The sequence below is a fragment of the Triticum urartu genome, chromosome 3A (genome assembly GCF_056163025.1).
Source record: "Triticum urartu cultivar PI428250 chromosome 3A, HENAU_Tu73, whole genome shotgun sequence".
In the NCBI taxonomy this organism is placed as follows: domain Eukaryota; kingdom Viridiplantae; phylum Streptophyta; class Magnoliopsida; order Poales; family Poaceae; genus Triticum; species Triticum urartu.
Genome location: NC_141875.1, coordinates 10679670 through 10695875, shown reverse-complemented (window position 1 = coordinate 10695875; position 16206 = coordinate 10679670). Strand labels below are relative to the sequence as shown.

Genomic DNA, 16206 nt, shown 5'->3' with positions numbered 1-16206 from the left:
CTAGATTGGTGCGCACATTCCGCAGTTCAACACAGAGGCCTCTTTTTCGAATTCTTTCTTTCTCTTACTGACGAGTGGACCCCACACATGTGCTGCCTAATCCACCAATCCCGGCCTTTCCTGTTGCAAAAAAGAAATCCATGTTTAGATGTGACCGCAAGGTTAAAATGATCGTGATAAGAGAGGCCAGGATACAGATTTTAGGTATTTGAAGATGAGGGTTCGTTTTTTCGACGATCTCTACAACGTCAACATTTAAATCATATACTCCCTTTATTTTTAAATGTAAGTTTTTGTAAAGATTTTATTGTGAACTATATACGGATGTAAATAAATGCATTTTAGAGTGTAAATTCACTCATTTTATTGCACGTGTGTTTTACAGTGAAATCTTTTCAAAGGTTTATAAGAGCAACTCCAATGGGGCGATTCATTTCGTCCGTCCGCGTCCGTTTGGGTCGGTGCGGACAAAAGTGGCAGCCCAACGCGCCGACCCAAACTCAAATCGTGTATGTCCGGCGTCCGCGCCGATCCATTTCCGGCCCAAAATTGCGCCTGGAATGCGTCGGTGCGGACGCGAAGTGGACGCGCCGCGCGTCTCCTCGCCGTCCGCCGCGTCCCCACCTGGCGGTTGTCCAACCGCTACGGTCAACATAATTTATGACGACCGCCCATCTTGGGCCCACGCGTCAGCGATGGCGGTCGTTCTTTTTTAAGCCGGGCGTGCGGCGGGGCCGTCCTCATCCACTACCACTCGCCCCCCGTCCCCATCTGGCCACCCCTGCCCCCACGCCGGCGACAACCCTAGCCACCGCCAGCATGGGTTTCTTCTCCGGCGTCGGCAGCAGCCGCAAGGGCAAAGCCCCGCCCGCCATTCCCCCTCCCTCCCCGCCCTCCCGCGCCGGCGCGCGCTCCCCGGCTGAGGCAGCGCATCAGCGTGCCGGTGCACCAGGCCGAGTGGCACTGGCACCACCGCGTGCCTCTGCCGTACCTGGACGTGACGCTGCCGCACGACTGACATTTGGATCCGGAGAGGATCCCAGTGCCGGCGGTGCTGTGGACGGCTAGGGCCCATGCGGAGGAGGTGCGGCGCCGGCGGGCGTTGCTGAGCAAGGAGCAGCGCACCGACCCGCGCTTCGCCGTCGACTCGCTCAACTGGACCATCGAGCACGAGGAGGCGAGGCGACGCGGCGTCCGCGGCGTCGACCACAGCCTGCCGCCGCCCGTGCTTGTCGTCCGTGAAGGAAATATGCCCTAGAGGCAATAATAAAGTTATTATTTATTTCCTTATATCATGATAAATGTTTATTATTCATGCTAGAATTGTATTAACCGGAAACATAATACATGTGTGAATACATAGACAAACAGAGTGTCACTAGTATGCCTCTACTTGACTAGCTCGTTAATCGAAGATGGTTATGTTTCCTAACCATAAACAAAAGAGTTGTTATTTGATTAACGGGATCACATCATTAGGAGAATGATGTGATTGACATGACCCATTCCATTAGCTTAGCACCCGATCGTTTAGTATGTTGCTATTGCTTTCTTCATGACTTATACATGTTTCTATGACTATGAGATTATGCAACTCCCGTTTGCCGGAGAAACACTTTGTGTGCTACCAAACGTCACAACGTAACTAGGTGATTATAAAGGAGCTCTGCAGGTGTCTCCAAAGGTACATGTTGGGTTGGCGTATTTCGAGATTAGGATTTGTCACTCCGATTGTCGGAGAGGTATCTCTGGGCCCTCTCGGTAATGCACATCACATAAGCCTTGCAAGCATTGCAACTAATGAGTTAGTTGTGAGATGATGTATTATGGAACGAGTAAATAGACTTGCCGGTAATGAGATTGAACTAGGTATTAAGATACCGACGATCGAATCTCGGGCAAGTAACATACCGATGAAAAAAGGAACAACGTATGTTGTTATGCGGTCTGACCGATAAAAGATCTTCGTAGAATATGTAGGAGCCAATATGAGCATCCAGGTTCCGCTATTGGTTATTGACCGGAGACGTGTCTCGGTCATGTCTACATTGTTCTCGAACCCGTAGGGTCCGCACGCTTAAGATTTCGATGACAGTTATATTATGAGTTTATGAGTTTTGATGTACCGAAGTTTGTTCGGAGTCCCGGATGTGATCACGGACATGACGAGGAGTCTCGAAATGGTCGAGACATAAAGATTGATATATTGGAAGCCTATATTTGGATATCAGAAGTGTTCCGGGTGAAATCGGAATTTTACCGGAGTACCGGGAGGTTACCGGAACCCCCCGGGAGGTATATGGGCCTTAGTGGGCTTTAGTGGAAGAGAGGAGAGGTGGCCAGGGCTGGGCCGCGCGCCCCTCCCCCCCTAGTCCGAATAAGACAAGGAGAGGGGGCCGGCGCCCCCCCCTTCCTTCTCTCTCTCCTCTTTCCCCCCTCCCAAATCCTATTCCAACTAGGAAAGGGGGGGAATCCTACTCCCGGAGGGAGTAGGACTCCTCCTGGCGCGCCCTCCCTGGCCGGCCGCACCCCCCTTTGATCCTTTATATACGGAGGCAGGGGGCACCCCTAGAGACACAAGTTGATCCACGTGATCATATTCTTAGTCGTGTGCGGTGCCCCCTTCCACCATAGTCCTCGATAATATTGTAGCGGTGCTTAGGCGAAGCCCTGCGACGATAGTACATCAAGATCATTATCATGCCGTCGTGCTGACGGAACTCTTCCCCGACACTTTGCTGGATCGGAGTCCGGGAATCGTCATCGAGCTGAACGTGTGCTAGAACTCGGAGGTGCCGTAGTTTCGGTGCTTGATCGGTCGGACCGTGAAGACGTACGACTACATCAACCACGTTGTGCTAACGCTTCCGTTGTCGATCTACAAGGGTACGTAGATCACACTCTCCCCTCTCGTTGCTATGCATCACCATGATCTTGCGTGTGCGTAGAATTTTTTTTGAAATTACTACGAAACCCATTAGTCCGCGATGAGGATCAGGAGGCCGAGGCCGCCTACCAGGCGGCCATCAAGGAGAGCGAGGAGGAGGAGCGGTGGAGAGAGGCGGACGAGGCGGCTTTCGAGGCGGCCATGGCGAAGGCCATGGCCCTCTCCGCGGCGGGCGACTGCGTCGTGCCGCCGGTGGCCCCGCCGTCCCCGCCCAAAGCTGAGCCGGAGGAGCCGGCCAACATCGAGCGCTACTCCTGAACCAGAGTAGTCCGCGAGTGGGTCAGCGCTCCGCCGATCTGGCTCGGGGCGATGGAGAAGTAGGAGGCGGCCTACCTCGACCACTGGCGCCGCGTTCGGCTTGCCGAGGACCGCCGGGAGGGCCAGCGCCTGCAGATGCTCGAGCGCGAGGCCGAAGAGGAGGCGTGTCAGGCCCAGGCAGCGGCGACAAAGCCCGACATCACCGCCGTCTGGAACACGACGTTCCCCTGGGCCGGCCCTGCGCCGACGTTGATCAACCTCACCGGTCCTGATGCAGACGCCTAGGGCAACGCGTCATCTAGTTTTTAGTATTTTAATTAATATAATATGAACTTTCGCCGGTCTTCGTGACCGGCTTTTATATTTAATTAAATGCATGTATTTATTTTTAAAATGCTTGCAATACATTTTTTGACGCGTCGATGAAATGGGGCGGGCCAGCCTCACGCCGACCCAAATATATTGCCGGACGTTTGTGTCCGCCGGGTCGATTCAAACGGACAAAAAACGGATAAAAACTTTGTCCCGTTCGAGTTGCTCTAATGGAATCACTCCGTGGGATAAGAAGAAGTGCTCATCGAACAGACCGAGGTTTCACTGAATCTCAGTCTGACGGGGCAAATTAAATATGTTTTCTGTCCAACGGGGACATGTTGTTGGCACCGGCACGCGTCAACCTTCCCGCCGGGCGCGTCGCATTTCACCCTCCCGTCTTAATGCAAAAATAATAAATGGGCGGCCGACTATGTTGTGGCCAGCTCGCCAGCTCGCGGCGCGACGCGTGCCACGGCGCGCGCGTACGTGTGCCCCGCTGCACTAAACAAAAGGAAAGGGCCGTCCCTCCCATGAGTCCCATCGCCGCGCCGGTCCGCCGACCGAGACCGATAGAGAGAGAGAGAGAGAAAGCACACCCACGCCCGCCTCCGCCTCCATTCATTCGTGGAGAAGCGAACCGATTCCCGGCCGACTCGCCGTCACTTTCCCGGTGGTGCCCGCGACAGCGAGGAGGAGGACGATGGTCGTAACTGTGGCAGCGACGGGGTCGGACACGGCCGAGCCGCTGCACTCCACCACCTTCGCCTCCCGCTACGTCCGCGACCAGCTCCCCCGGTCAGTCCCCTCCCCTCCTTCTCTCCTCCACACACACCACGCCAGTACGGCTAGCGGTAACCGGCCACCCACTACCCCACCACCACTCCACCACCACTCCACTACAAGGCTCCAGCGCACACACCGTCGGTGTGACACCACCACTGCCCGATCTCATCCTTCATTCCATCCACCCCCCGTCGCCTGCACTGCGCTACACACTATCCACCAGCGGAGAGCAGCAGCGGTGAGCGCCGGCGGCCATGGTGATCTCGCACGCGAGCTCCAGCGCGGGGGAGGCCGTCTACTCCACCTTCTCCTCGCGCTACGTGCGCGAGGAGCTCCCGCGGTGAGGACGAGAGAGAGAGAGAGAGCGGCCGGAGGTACCGGATGTTGGCCGGAGATCTGACGGACGTTGCTGGGTGCAGGTACCGGATGCCGGAGGGATCGATCCCGAAGGAGGCGGCGTACCAGATCATCAGCGACGAGCTGATGCTGGACGGGAACCCGCGGCTGAACCTGGCGTCCTTCGTCACCACCTGGATGGAGCCCGAGTGCGGCAAGCTCATGATGGACTCCGTTAACAAGAACTACGTCGACATGGACGAGTACCCCGTCACCACCGAGCTCCAGGTCCGGCCGGGATGCACACACCAGATCCCACTCTCCTTTTTTAATTTGTTTTTCCTTACCATTTCGGGGCAAGGGGACAATCCCCAACACTTATACTAATATGTTCACAAGTACTAGTAGCAAATCTCCTAAAAATGGAAGGGTCCGAGATCCCAGCAGCCAGGAGGTTTGGGTTGGTACCGCTCTGTTTCTACTCTGTTCTGCTCTGCTGCTCCCTTCTATTCTGCCTCCGCCGGCGGTGGTGGCTCCGGCGAACCGGAGCGCGGCAGAGGAGAAAACCAATGGCTGTGCATGGTAATCCATATCCTGAACAGGAAAACATGTCCATCAGGCTTTAGATAACGGTGCTGATGTTCCTCAGCCACCAGTGAATTTTGACCCGACGAGATGAATGAATTCGCTAATCCACAATCTGAATAGGAGAACGTATCCATCAGGCTTCTTGAGAGCTGCAGATAACCACCTGATGCTAGCCAGCCACAGGTGCATAGTAGTGGAACATCCCATACTAGTTTGGTGTGGTTCATTTACTAGTAACTGTTTGTGACCCACCGGCCTATCAACCTTCTTGAGAACATAGTTTGCTTCAGTAACGGGAAAGTGATGGCTGTTTTGTTATCCATATGGTTGAACCTTGAACTGGTTGTGACACGGATGGATGGTTTTGGTCTGGGTTCGGTCTGGCTGAATCTGGAACTAGTACACTTTAAGAAATCTTCCTATTTTAGGCATCACCTGGTAGGGAATTTGGTTATAGTGACTATATTTTTTATGCTGTTTCTAAGAACACGCAATGCAAACAACACTGTAATGCGATTTCTGGTGGGCACCATGCCAGGTAATTGCAAGACGACTATGCAAAACCTGTTACAAACCCATGGAGCAGAGCACTGCTTCTAATCCACTTATTTCCTGTAATACGCTTATTATCATATACTGTTGTTGTTCGATTTTAACAACCAATATTCCTATATCTCGGAATGCATGGACAAGCTGTTGATTTTAAGCACTATACGCATTTGCTTATCACTTGTTTGTAATTTCGCAGAACCGTTGTGTAAACATGATAGCTCACTTGTTCAATGCACCGATCGGTGAGGATGAGACTGCTATCGGAGTCTCAACAGTGGGGTCCTCGGAAGCGATAATGCTTGCGGGCCTGGCGTTCAAGAGGAAGTGGGCAAACAAAATGAAGGAGCAGGGGAAGCCATGTGACAAACCTAACATTGTTACTGGCGCAAATGTTCAGGTATTTTTCCTGTTGTTGTTGTTCCGTGAAGTAAAATCTTTTAAACTTTACCACTGTATTTATGTGCCAGGAAAGGTGCCTCTTGTAACCTCTCATGTGCTCGTAGGTTTGCTGGGAGAAATTTGCTAGATATTTCGAGGTGGAACTGAAGGAGGTCAAGTTAACTGAAGGGTACTATGTCATGGATCCCAAGAAGGCTGTTGAAATGGTGGATGAGAACACTATATGTGTTGCAGCCATCTTGGGGTCTACTCTCACTGGAGAGTACGAAGATGTGAAACTGTTGAATGACCTTCTTGTGGCGAAGAACAAGGAAACAGGGTATGTATTTTCTATGCTGTCAATTATATTTAGTCATCATAGTGATGGACAAATATCATTGAAATTGTGCAGAAAGTATGCAGCACAGTTTGACATATGTTTAGTCATCATAGTGATGGATAACATGGTTTGACATATGTCTTCATACCATCATACACATAATGCAGGTGGGATGTGCCGATCCATGTTGATGCTGCCAGTGGAGGATTCATCGCTCCTTTTCTCCAGCCTGAGCTTGAATGGGACTTCAGGCTGCCGTTGGTGAAGAGCATCAACGTTAGTGGGCACAAGTATGGCCTTGTGTACCCTGGTGTTGGATGGGTCATCTGGCGGAGCAAAGCCGATCTGCCCGACGAACTCATCTTCCACATAAACTATCTAGGAACAGATCAGCCCACGTTCACACTGAACTTCTCCAAGGGTCAGTATATCGTTCTCTAGTTCAGCATGATTTCTCTGTGATGTTACAACAACTTAGGCGTGTGCTGTGTGAATTATGTGCAGGCGCTAGCCAGATCATTGCGCAATACTATCAGCTGATCCGCCTCGGCTTCGAGGTATGCGTCGTCAGCCTCCATTTTCCTTCATATGCAAACTGTAGAGAATTTTGATCCAACAAGAAAAATTCCTATGTACAAGATATATGAAATGATACAATACATTTGGCACAAGTGTTGTTTCAGTGTTTGACATCTTTCTTCACCCACTTCACACAGGGGTACAAGCACATCATGGAGAACTGCAAGCTGAACGCGGCGGTGCTGAAGGAGGGCATCGACGCGACGGGGCGGTTCGACGTGCTGTCCAAGGCGGACGGCGTGCCGCTGGTGGCCATCAGGCTCAAGGACAGCACCAACTTCAGCGTGTTCGACATCTCGGAGAACCTGAGGCGGTTCGGGTGGATCGTGCCGGCCTACACGATGCCGGCTGACGCGGAGCACGTGGCCGTCCTCCGCATCGTCATCCGGGAGGACTTCAACCGGAGCCTCGCGCAGCGGCTCCTCGCCGACATCAACAAGATCGTGGGCGAGCTGGACGCGCACGCCGTCCACGCCATCAAGCTGTCCACCGCCGCCGCCGCCGAGGGCGCCTCCAAGAGCACCGTGGACGCCGTCACCGAGGCCTTCAAGGGCCTGGCCGGGAACAAGAAGGCCGGCGTCTGCTGAAGGCCGGGGTGGTGCTTGCTTGGTGAGACGCCTGGCGCCTTCTTTCTTTCATCACGTATGTCTATGTTGTATCTTGTGTAATTATTATTGTGGAGGGGTGCAAATGTGAACTGTCAGGACCTGCCTCCTCCTTATTTCGTCTGTGGTTCTGTACAGGAAGGACACCTCTCCATCGAGGTCGCTATGTATCTGTTGTTTGCTTAGCTCTGTGTCGGAATGTTACGTGTTTGTTGTATCCTTTGAATGTATTGCATTATATAGTGCTGCTGGACAACGTTGCCAAAGCTTCAGCATGTAATGCGTCCGTGACTCTCTCCAGGTTGCCTGCGCCAGCAGCCTTAGCTTCACCATATTCACCTCTAATGACAAAGCCCCAACCTCCAGTGTTGGATCTCTTTTGAAGAGCACCACATGTGTTGACCTTCAAGAATCCTGAAGGCGGTCGGGACCATTTCGCCGCAGACTGTTGTTTTAGCTTCTTCTCTTCTTTCTTCACCTTCGAAAAAATTCCAAACATGATAATTAATGAAAAAAGTCCATTTTACTACCCTGAATTAAGTTGGTGGTTCACATTACCCCCTCATCTATTTTTCTGTTCCTTTCACCCCCTAAACAAACCCATATCGGATGAAAGACCCCCTGGATGATTTGTCACCACTTACTGCTGATGTGGCATTGGTCAACGGTTGTATCGACCTGCGGGTGGGCCTCCCTTGTCAGGTGTGGCTGAGATTGACGGGTGAGGCCTAGAGGAGGCGGGCCCACCTGGCAGGTCTATCTCCTTCATCCATCGCTCGCTCGCGGGACAGAGAGGAGCTCGGGCGCTCGTCTCAGTGGCACAGGCTACCCCCGGCAGAGCTACGACCATCAGAGTGTCCCCTGTGATGCGGCGCGTCCTCCCATCCGGTTCATGGTGTCTGGGAACAACAGGGGCCACGACAGGATTGGGCAGGGCGGTCGGCGGCGTCGACTGATGATGGGCATGGCGGCGTCAGCAGAGGCCAAGGGGGGATGGGGAGATGGCTGGACGACAGCGACGGCGGGGCATCGGAGCAGGCCGGTGCACTGGTTGTCATGTTCGACGGCAGCAGCGGGCGACGGAGCATGCCCGTGCAGGGAGAGGTCCTCGGGGGCGTGTGGCTCTAATAGACTAGCCCGTCAACTTTAGGGGAGCGCCATGGTGCCTGGGAACCAGAAGAGGAGAATCAAGGGTCACTACAGGATGAGATCAAGGAGGCGGTTGGGGATGTCGGGGGCGGGAAAGAAGACATGAGCAAGGGCGATTTACAGCTATTCAAACTAATTCCTTTGGCAGGAATGTGTAATGGATCAAGGCGAAACTCTCACACAAGGTTTCACATCGAGGAGGAGGCGCTGGCCACGCGAACAAATAACTACAGCGGGCGCCAGAGCTTGGCCATGCGGGAAGAGGTCCCTGAGGACACGCTGCTCCAGATGAAGGGGGCGATTAGCTTCAGGGGAGCACGATGGTGCTCGAGAAGAAGAGGAGGAGAATCGGGGCTCACCAGAGGAAGAGATCAAGATGGCGGTGGTCGATGCCTGAGGCAAGGAAGAAGACATGGGCGACGATGATTTGCGGCGACCCGAAGAAATTCATTTTCTAGGAATGTATAGCTGAGCGAGGTGAACCTCTTGAACAAGATTTCAACACGAGGACGAGGCGCTAGCCGCGCGGCCGAAGAACGACAGCACCATCGGCATGAACTGAACGCAGGCTGTGTTGTTCACCTAACCACAAGGCCTCATTGGTCAACAAACCATTTTGACAGTGTCTACGTCAGCAAACCACCTAAGAAAATCCGTCCAAGACTATTTTTGAACGGTATTGAATAGATCGAGGGGTTAAGTGAACCAAAAAAAAGTTCAAGGGGTTATGCCAACAATCCATTTTCTTCAGGGGAGTAAAATGGACTTTTTTTATAATTAATTGAGGAACAGCTAGATTTCATCATAGGTATTGACAACATCTACCTAGTCACTATCGATCATGAGGTCCGACTCCCACATGCCGACGTCCTACATTCCTAGCCATTATCGATCCCTCAAAAAGAAAATATCGACCCCCTCCGCGCGACGGCAGCAGCGCAAGTCCCAGCCGGCGACCATGGCGGCAGCAGCAGGAGAGGGTCCTCTCCTCCGCCAACTCCCAGATGCCATCGTCCTCTGGGAGATCTTGGTCCGCCTGGACCCCAAGTCCCTCCTCCGCTGCCGCGCCGTCCGCCGCGGCTGGCGCAGCGCCACCTCCACCCGCCCCTTCCTCCTCGCCCACCACGCCCGCCAGCCCGCCCTCTCCATCTTCTCCCACTGTGAGTACATCGGCGGCGACAGGAAGCAAGACATCCTCCTCCTCGACCACCAGGCCGCCCAGCTCCACACCGTCGTCCGGTTTGACCGTCCCTACCAACTGGAGGCCTGCTGCGACGGCCTCCTCCTCCTCTCAACCAGGCATAGCATTTTGAATGCCTCTCGCACGGGCCTCTCCGTCTGCAACCCCACCACGCGTGAGATGGCCTCCCCCGGCCTACTGCTGGACTTCAACATCCTGGGGATGTACCCGCACCGCCCTACCGGCGAGTACCGGCTGCTACTGCAAGGGAGGAAGCACGAGACGACGCAGTGGGACACGCCTACCGACCGAACTGGCTTCTATGTCCTTGCGCTGGGCTCCCACCAGCCACCGAGGCACGTCGGGTGCGGCTCCGAGACCAAGCTAGCGTCGGCGATCTTTGAAGCCGGTGTACCTGTCCGGCTGCGTGATTGCCTGCACTGGTACCGAGTGTTTTATCGCAACCCATCGGAGGAGGACACTGGAAGCAAACTGGTAGTATTCGACACCATAGCCGAGTCGTTTCGGCAGATGCGTGCTCCACTTGTTCCCACCAAGTCATACATCTTTGAGATGGATGGCATGCTTGGCATCTATACCTGTAACAGCATGACCACCGGCCAAGTTGTTGACATATGGGCGCTACACAACTACGAAAGTGAGGCTTGGGACTTGAAGTACCGGGTTCGATTGCCGATCGCGAGAATCAGGGGGAGGCCTGAAGGTCCTGCTGGTGGTTGGTTTCTGGACGTTGTTTCGGGTGATGGTGGTAACGCGCTCTTGCTGGTCTGTTTTGGTCGTTCGATGTTTTACATTGACACTGATGGCAAACTGGTTTCTACATTACGGAGCTGCCATTCCTGGGATCAACGGCTGAAGCAAACTCTTGTTCCTCATGATTTCTTCAAGGCACTAGAAGGTTATGCTGTGAATGGTCCCCCTTTCATCCCTTCCATCTGATGGTTGTTGAGTGAGGTGGTGCTTCTTAACGTCCTGGTTTTCGTATCCTCGTGAGCTGCAGTGTCTATGAGCATGGTGACTTCTTCTTTTTGTGTTGAACTGTTGATGTATAAAATGTTATGATCAGAAGTGAGTGTTATGTGGTTGCATTGAACCTATGCTTGTTTCGATACCCTTTCCTTTCGGGATGAAGTGACTGCTGCTTGTGTTGATGCTAAAATTACCAGGCCATTGTACTCTGCGTTTTAAGTATTTTATTCCATTTATATATAGTGGTCTTCTCAGTACTCAATTTTTTGCAATCTATATATGCATTGTACCTCTTTCTTGAACCGAAGAACTGATCTTACCTCTTGATCTAGTGGTCTTCTTAATACTCATTTTTTTAGTGTGTTTCCTGTTTGCACCCTTTTGTTGTAGCTGACAATGAGAATTGGCAGATTTGCATCTTGGCTGACTTGCAAGCTGCACCTGACTTCTAGGATACCTTGGAGCACTGCTAGTTAAATCGAATGCTTCCATATTGCATCATAATAGTCAACTTGCCAATGAGGTGTCATGTTATAATTCTGTTTTCTCCATGCATCTATTGCATCTGGTTAGGTAGGTCTTATGGAGACTAAAGCTCGCCACTATAGCGAGAATTGGACATGATTATATCTGTCTCCTTCCAGGAGTTGTAGTAGTATTTTTTTTAGGTTTTGTTTTTTGGTGGGGAGTTGTGGTAGTATTCTTCTAGAGAAGACTGAAACTGCACTGAACAGCTGGGTCCGTCCACTCGCATCTGCAAGTACTAGAGAAACTAGGTTCTGTAGAAAGAGGTGCTGAAGCGCATGCATCTGCAGGGGCGCGCTGCACGTTAATATAGCCAGGGTGTGGCGGCGATAGGAGTACAGGATAAGTTAGGGTTTAGGTTAGGTAGAGATAGATCGCTTTAAACTAACTGCTAGGATCTTATCTCAATACCTAACCTATCCTAACAAGATTACAACACACACGCCACAACTATACAATGTTTAACACTCCCCCTCAATCACAACTATCCAAGTTGAGATTGTGTCGAAAGGCCTCCAGCTGCCGCAATGATAATGGCTTGGTAAAGCCATCTGCCACTTGATCACCAGTAGGCACAAACCGAATGTTTAAAAGCTCGTTTGCAACTCTCTCACGAACAAAGTGATAATCGATCTCAATATGCTTTGTCCTTGCATGAAAAACAGGATTGGCAGAGAGATAGGTAGCTCCAAGGTTGTCACACCAAAGAGAAGCTGCAGGTGAATGACAAATACCCAACTCTGTCAGTAAATTCTGCACCCAAATGATTTCAGCAGTGGCATTTGCTAGGGCCTTATAATCAGCTTCTGTACTTGACCGTGACACAGTAGCTTGTTTGTGTGCACTCCAAGAAATCAGGTTACCTCCAAAGAAAACCGCAAAGCCTCCAGTGGATCGCCGATCATCAGGACAACCTGCCCAGTCTGCATCTGAGAAAGCACTGACGAGTGTGGAATCTGACTTAGCAAGTTTGAGACCATGACTCTTAGTTGCTTGGAGGTAACGAAGTATTCGCTTAACTGCTGTCCAATGAGTACTGGTAGGTGCATGCAAGAACTGACAAACCTTGCTTACTGAAAAACAGATGTCTGGTCTGGTTAAAGTCAAATACTGCAATGCTCCTACGACACTTCTGTACCTGGTTGAGTCTTCAGCCCCAAGCGCCTGTCCATCATGGAGAGACAACTTTTCTGATGTAGACAGTGGAGTTGGAGAAGGTTTACAGCCTTTCATGCCCACTCGCTCAAGGATGTCATGCACATATTTTTCTTGAGATAAAAGGATGCCACTGCCCACACGTTTTACCTCAATGCCAAGGAAAAAATGAAGGTCGCCCAAATCCCTGAGCGCAAAATCCATGCGGAGATCCTGAAGGAGAGCTTCAACTGCTCGAGAGGAGGAGCTGGTGACGATAATATCATCAACATAAATAAGCATAAAAATAGTGACTCCATGCCGATGATAAAAGAACAATGAGGTATCTCCTTTGGATGCAGCAAAACCAAGGGACTGTAACTTGGAGTACAAACGATAATACCACGCTCTAGGTGTTTGTTTCAGACCATAGATTGCTTTATCAAGCTTGCAAACATGTCGTGGTAAAGCTGAACTTTCATACCCAGGAAGCTGCTTCATATATACTTCTTCTTCCAGAACACCATGCAAAAACGCGTTCTTTACGTCTAGTTGTCGTATGCACCAATTGCTAGATATTGCAACAGAAAGGATCAAGCGAATAGTAACAGCTTTTACCACAGGGCTAAAGGTATCCTCATAATCAATGCCATACCTTTGCTTAAATCCTTTGGCTACAAGACGTGCCTTATACCTGTCTATCGTGCCATCAGATTTGCGTTTTACCTTGTACACCCATTTGCAGTCAATCACGTTTCTCCCTTTGACCGGAGCCACCAAGTGCCATGTCCTGTTTGCTACAAGAGCTGAAAATTCTTCTTCCATGGCCTGCTTCCACTTGGGGTCATCAAGAGCATCATGAAGGTTCTTCGGTTCACCTGTGGCACAGAAAGAGCCCCAACGAACACAACCATCGTTATATACCTTGGGTTTCGCAATACCACTCTGGGACCGAGTATGCGATCGGGCAGGAGGAGGTGGAGCTGGTCGAGCTTGCTGTAGTTGGAGGCGATTTTGTGTAGAGGAAACAGCAGAGTCAGATGCAGACACAGCAGCAGAAGATCCCGAATCCTCTGTTTGCAGCGAACCAGGAGGATCTGGTGCGGCAGCCAAGGGCACGCTGCCACTTGGCAGTTCGGAGTTGGCCACGTGAGTGGAAGGGAACCGCGCCGCGCCGGGGCCCGCCTCATGGGCAGCGCCGGGAGCCACACGCCCCGCCTCGTGGGAGGCACGGGGGCCACGCCTGGTCGGTCCGCCTGGGGACCGCACGCCATCCAACGCAGGCCCACACGGAGGCAGCGAATCAGGGCGCCCGCCAGTGGACGCGGAATCCGGCGTGGATTCGCCTGGCACAACAGGCGTTGATCCCGCAGTGGATTCGCCTGCGGCTGCTGCAGGCTCCGATCCCGCGGCCGATTCGCCTGGCGCGGCTGATCCCGAGGCCACCGAGAGATCCTCTATGGCTGCATGCAAATTGTCATTTCCTGCATAAAATCATAGGAATTTTCACCAAAATCTTCACCGTTTGGTTGGCCTGTTTCCTGCACACTTTCAGCATGGGCATTAACATTAGACACGGACACATTGTCAGCAGCAAAACCAGCTCCCCCGTGAGCAAAGTTAGGAGATGGCAGGAGATGAGAGGGTAGAAGAAGCAATTCTTTGCGGAGTTGGGCGCCGGCGTTGGAGTGGAGACTTGCAAAGGGAAAGACTTGCTCATCAAAGACACCGTCACGTGAAACATAAACACAACCGGAGGAGATATCAAGACACTTGTAGCCCTTATGGAGAGTATTGTACCCTAGGAAGGCACATTGTTTGGACCTAAACTCAAGCTTATGCTTGTTGGAAGGGCGCAAGTTTGGCCAAACGGCACACCCAAAGATACGAAGGAAGGAGTAGTTGGCCTTGGTGCCAAATAGTCATTCTAGAGGAGTTTGGTTCTTGATAACTCTACTTGGGATGCGATTTATAAGGTAGACCACAGTGAGGAACGCTTCATCCCAAAACTTGAGTGGCATAAATGCATGGGCAAGCAAAGAAAGGCCGACTTCTACGATGTGTCTATGTTTCCGCTCCGCGGAGCCGTTCTGTTGATGAGCATGTGGGCAAGAAACATGGTGTGTGATGCCAATGTGTTCAAAAAAAGAGTTCAACCGTTGGTACTCCCCACCCCAATCGGTTTGCATGGCAATGATCTTACGATCAAACAGACGTTCAACATGAGCTTGGAAAAGACGGAATTTTTCGAAGACATCAGATTTATTTTTGAGCAAATATATCCAGCTAAACTTGCTAAAATCATCAATAAAACTGACATAGTATTTCTGTCTTCCTACAGAGACGGGTCCAGGACCCCAAACATCTGAAAAAATAAGCTCTAAAGGAGTTGTGGACTCACTAGTTGAACGAGAATAAGGTAACTGATGGCTCTTGGCCAGTTGACATGCATCACACACTAGGAGGTGATCTTGTTTATTTGAAACGGGAAGATTGAAGTCGCGAAGAATCTTTTGAACTACCGGAAGAGCTGGGTGCCCTAGGCGTTTATGCCATCGAGACGTAGATGGTTTGATGGCAGCAAGGACTTGGCGTTGGGGAGCACTCTGCCGTCCGGTCACGGGGAACAACCCCCACCTACTCTTGTTTTGAAGGATAGTTCTCCGGGTAGCCTGATCCTTGACAAGAAAGAAATCAGGGTGAAGTTCAATGAAAACATCATTATCTCGCATAAGATTATAAGCTGAAAGTAGGCTCTGGTCGGCACTAGGAGCATGAAGTATGTTGTTTAACTGTAGGGAACCGGAGGGAGTGGATAATACCGAATGACCAATGTGTTCTATGTCCATACCTTGCCCACTTGCTGTGTGGATTTGGTCGGTGCCGGTGTAGCGATCTCGAACAGCTAGTTTTTCCAACTCCTCGGTGACGTGATCAGTGGTGCCGGTGTCAAGATACCAATTAGTATCTACACCATAGGAGTGGGCAGAGTTGGCGGAGCGAGAATTGCCGCTGCTGCCGCCGCCACCGCGCCCATCGCCGCCGCGTCCGCCGCCACCACCGCCACCTGCGGGGTTGCGTACGTTGTTGTTGTAGCCTTTGTCGTAGCGTTTCTTGCAGCGCCACGCAGCGTGGCCGTCCTCCTTGCAGATTTGGCAGCGCTCGCGGTCACCACGGTCACCACCTTGCTGGCGCGGCGCACCACCGCCCGAGTTGTCGTTGTAGTTGCCCCCGTTATAGCCGCCGCGTCCACCACCCTGACCGCCGCGTCTGCCGCCGTAGCCACCTCGACCACCCTTGGCGGCGAGGTTGACGGAGTGGTGGGCGGTGTAGGCGACGTGCTGGGCGGCGATCCGAGACTCAGCGACGAGCAGTAGTGAGAAGAGCTCGCTGAGGCCGATCGGTTGATCGGTGATGGCACGCGTGGAGATGGCGGTGACGAAGCCGCTGTAGTCGGGCTCATGCATGAGACCCTCCATGATGTGCGAAACGATGTCATCTTCATCAAGCGGTTTTCCTGCAGCAGTGAGCTCGTCGGCGAGCCCCT

The 16206-nt window shown here is 52.0% G+C and overlaps 2 protein-coding genes across 3 annotated transcripts; both read left to right on the top strand.

Moving 5' to 3' along the window:
- The first annotated feature begins 3973 nt into the window (after positions 1–3973).
- LOC125542343 (glutamate decarboxylase-like) lies at positions 3974–7956 on the top strand. 2 transcript variants are annotated; one of them, XM_048705337.2, is made up of 7 exons: positions 3974–4315; positions 4723–4927; positions 5976–6176; positions 6283–6497; positions 6665–6918; positions 7002–7054; positions 7214–7956. In XM_048705337.2, the coding sequence occupies exons 1-7, from the start codon at positions 4221–4223 to the stop codon at positions 7661–7663; spliced, it is 1473 nt and encodes a 490-aa protein (XP_048561294.1). In that variant the 5' UTR covers positions 3974–4220; the 3' UTR covers positions 7664–7956. The 2 variants fall into 2 exon arrangements, with proteins under 2 accessions (XP_048561294.1, XP_048561295.1); XM_048705338.2 differs by lacking the exon at positions 3974–4315 and adding an exon at positions 4370–4643.
- Positions 7957–9689: 1733 nt separating this feature from the next.
- Positions 9690–10970, top strand: LOC147977753 (putative F-box protein At3g52320). Its single transcript, XM_087514531.1, has one exon. It carries the CDS (start codon positions 9690–9692, stop codon positions 10968–10970), a length of 1281 nt encoding a protein of 426 aa, XP_087370657.1.
- The last annotated feature ends 5236 nt before the right edge of the window (positions 10971–16206 follow it).

Bases quoted from the DNA above. Each gene is read 5' to 3' on its own strand.
- LOC125542343 (XM_048705337.2), top strand. From the start codon at position 4,221: ATGGTCGTAACTGTGGCAGCGACGGGGTCGGACACGGCCGAGCCGCTG. The intron at 4,928-5,975 runs GTCCGGCCGGGA...GTAATTTCGCAG, and splicing joins CCGTCACCACCGAGCTCCAG to AACCGTTGTGTAAACATGAT. The intron at 6,919-7,001 runs GTCAGTATATCG...AATTATGTGCAG, and splicing joins CACACTGAACTTCTCCAAGG to GCGCTAGCCAGATCATTGCG.
- LOC147977753 (XM_087514531.1), top strand. From the start codon at position 9,690: ATGCCGACGTCCTACATTCCTAGCCATTATCGATCCCTCAAAAAGAAA.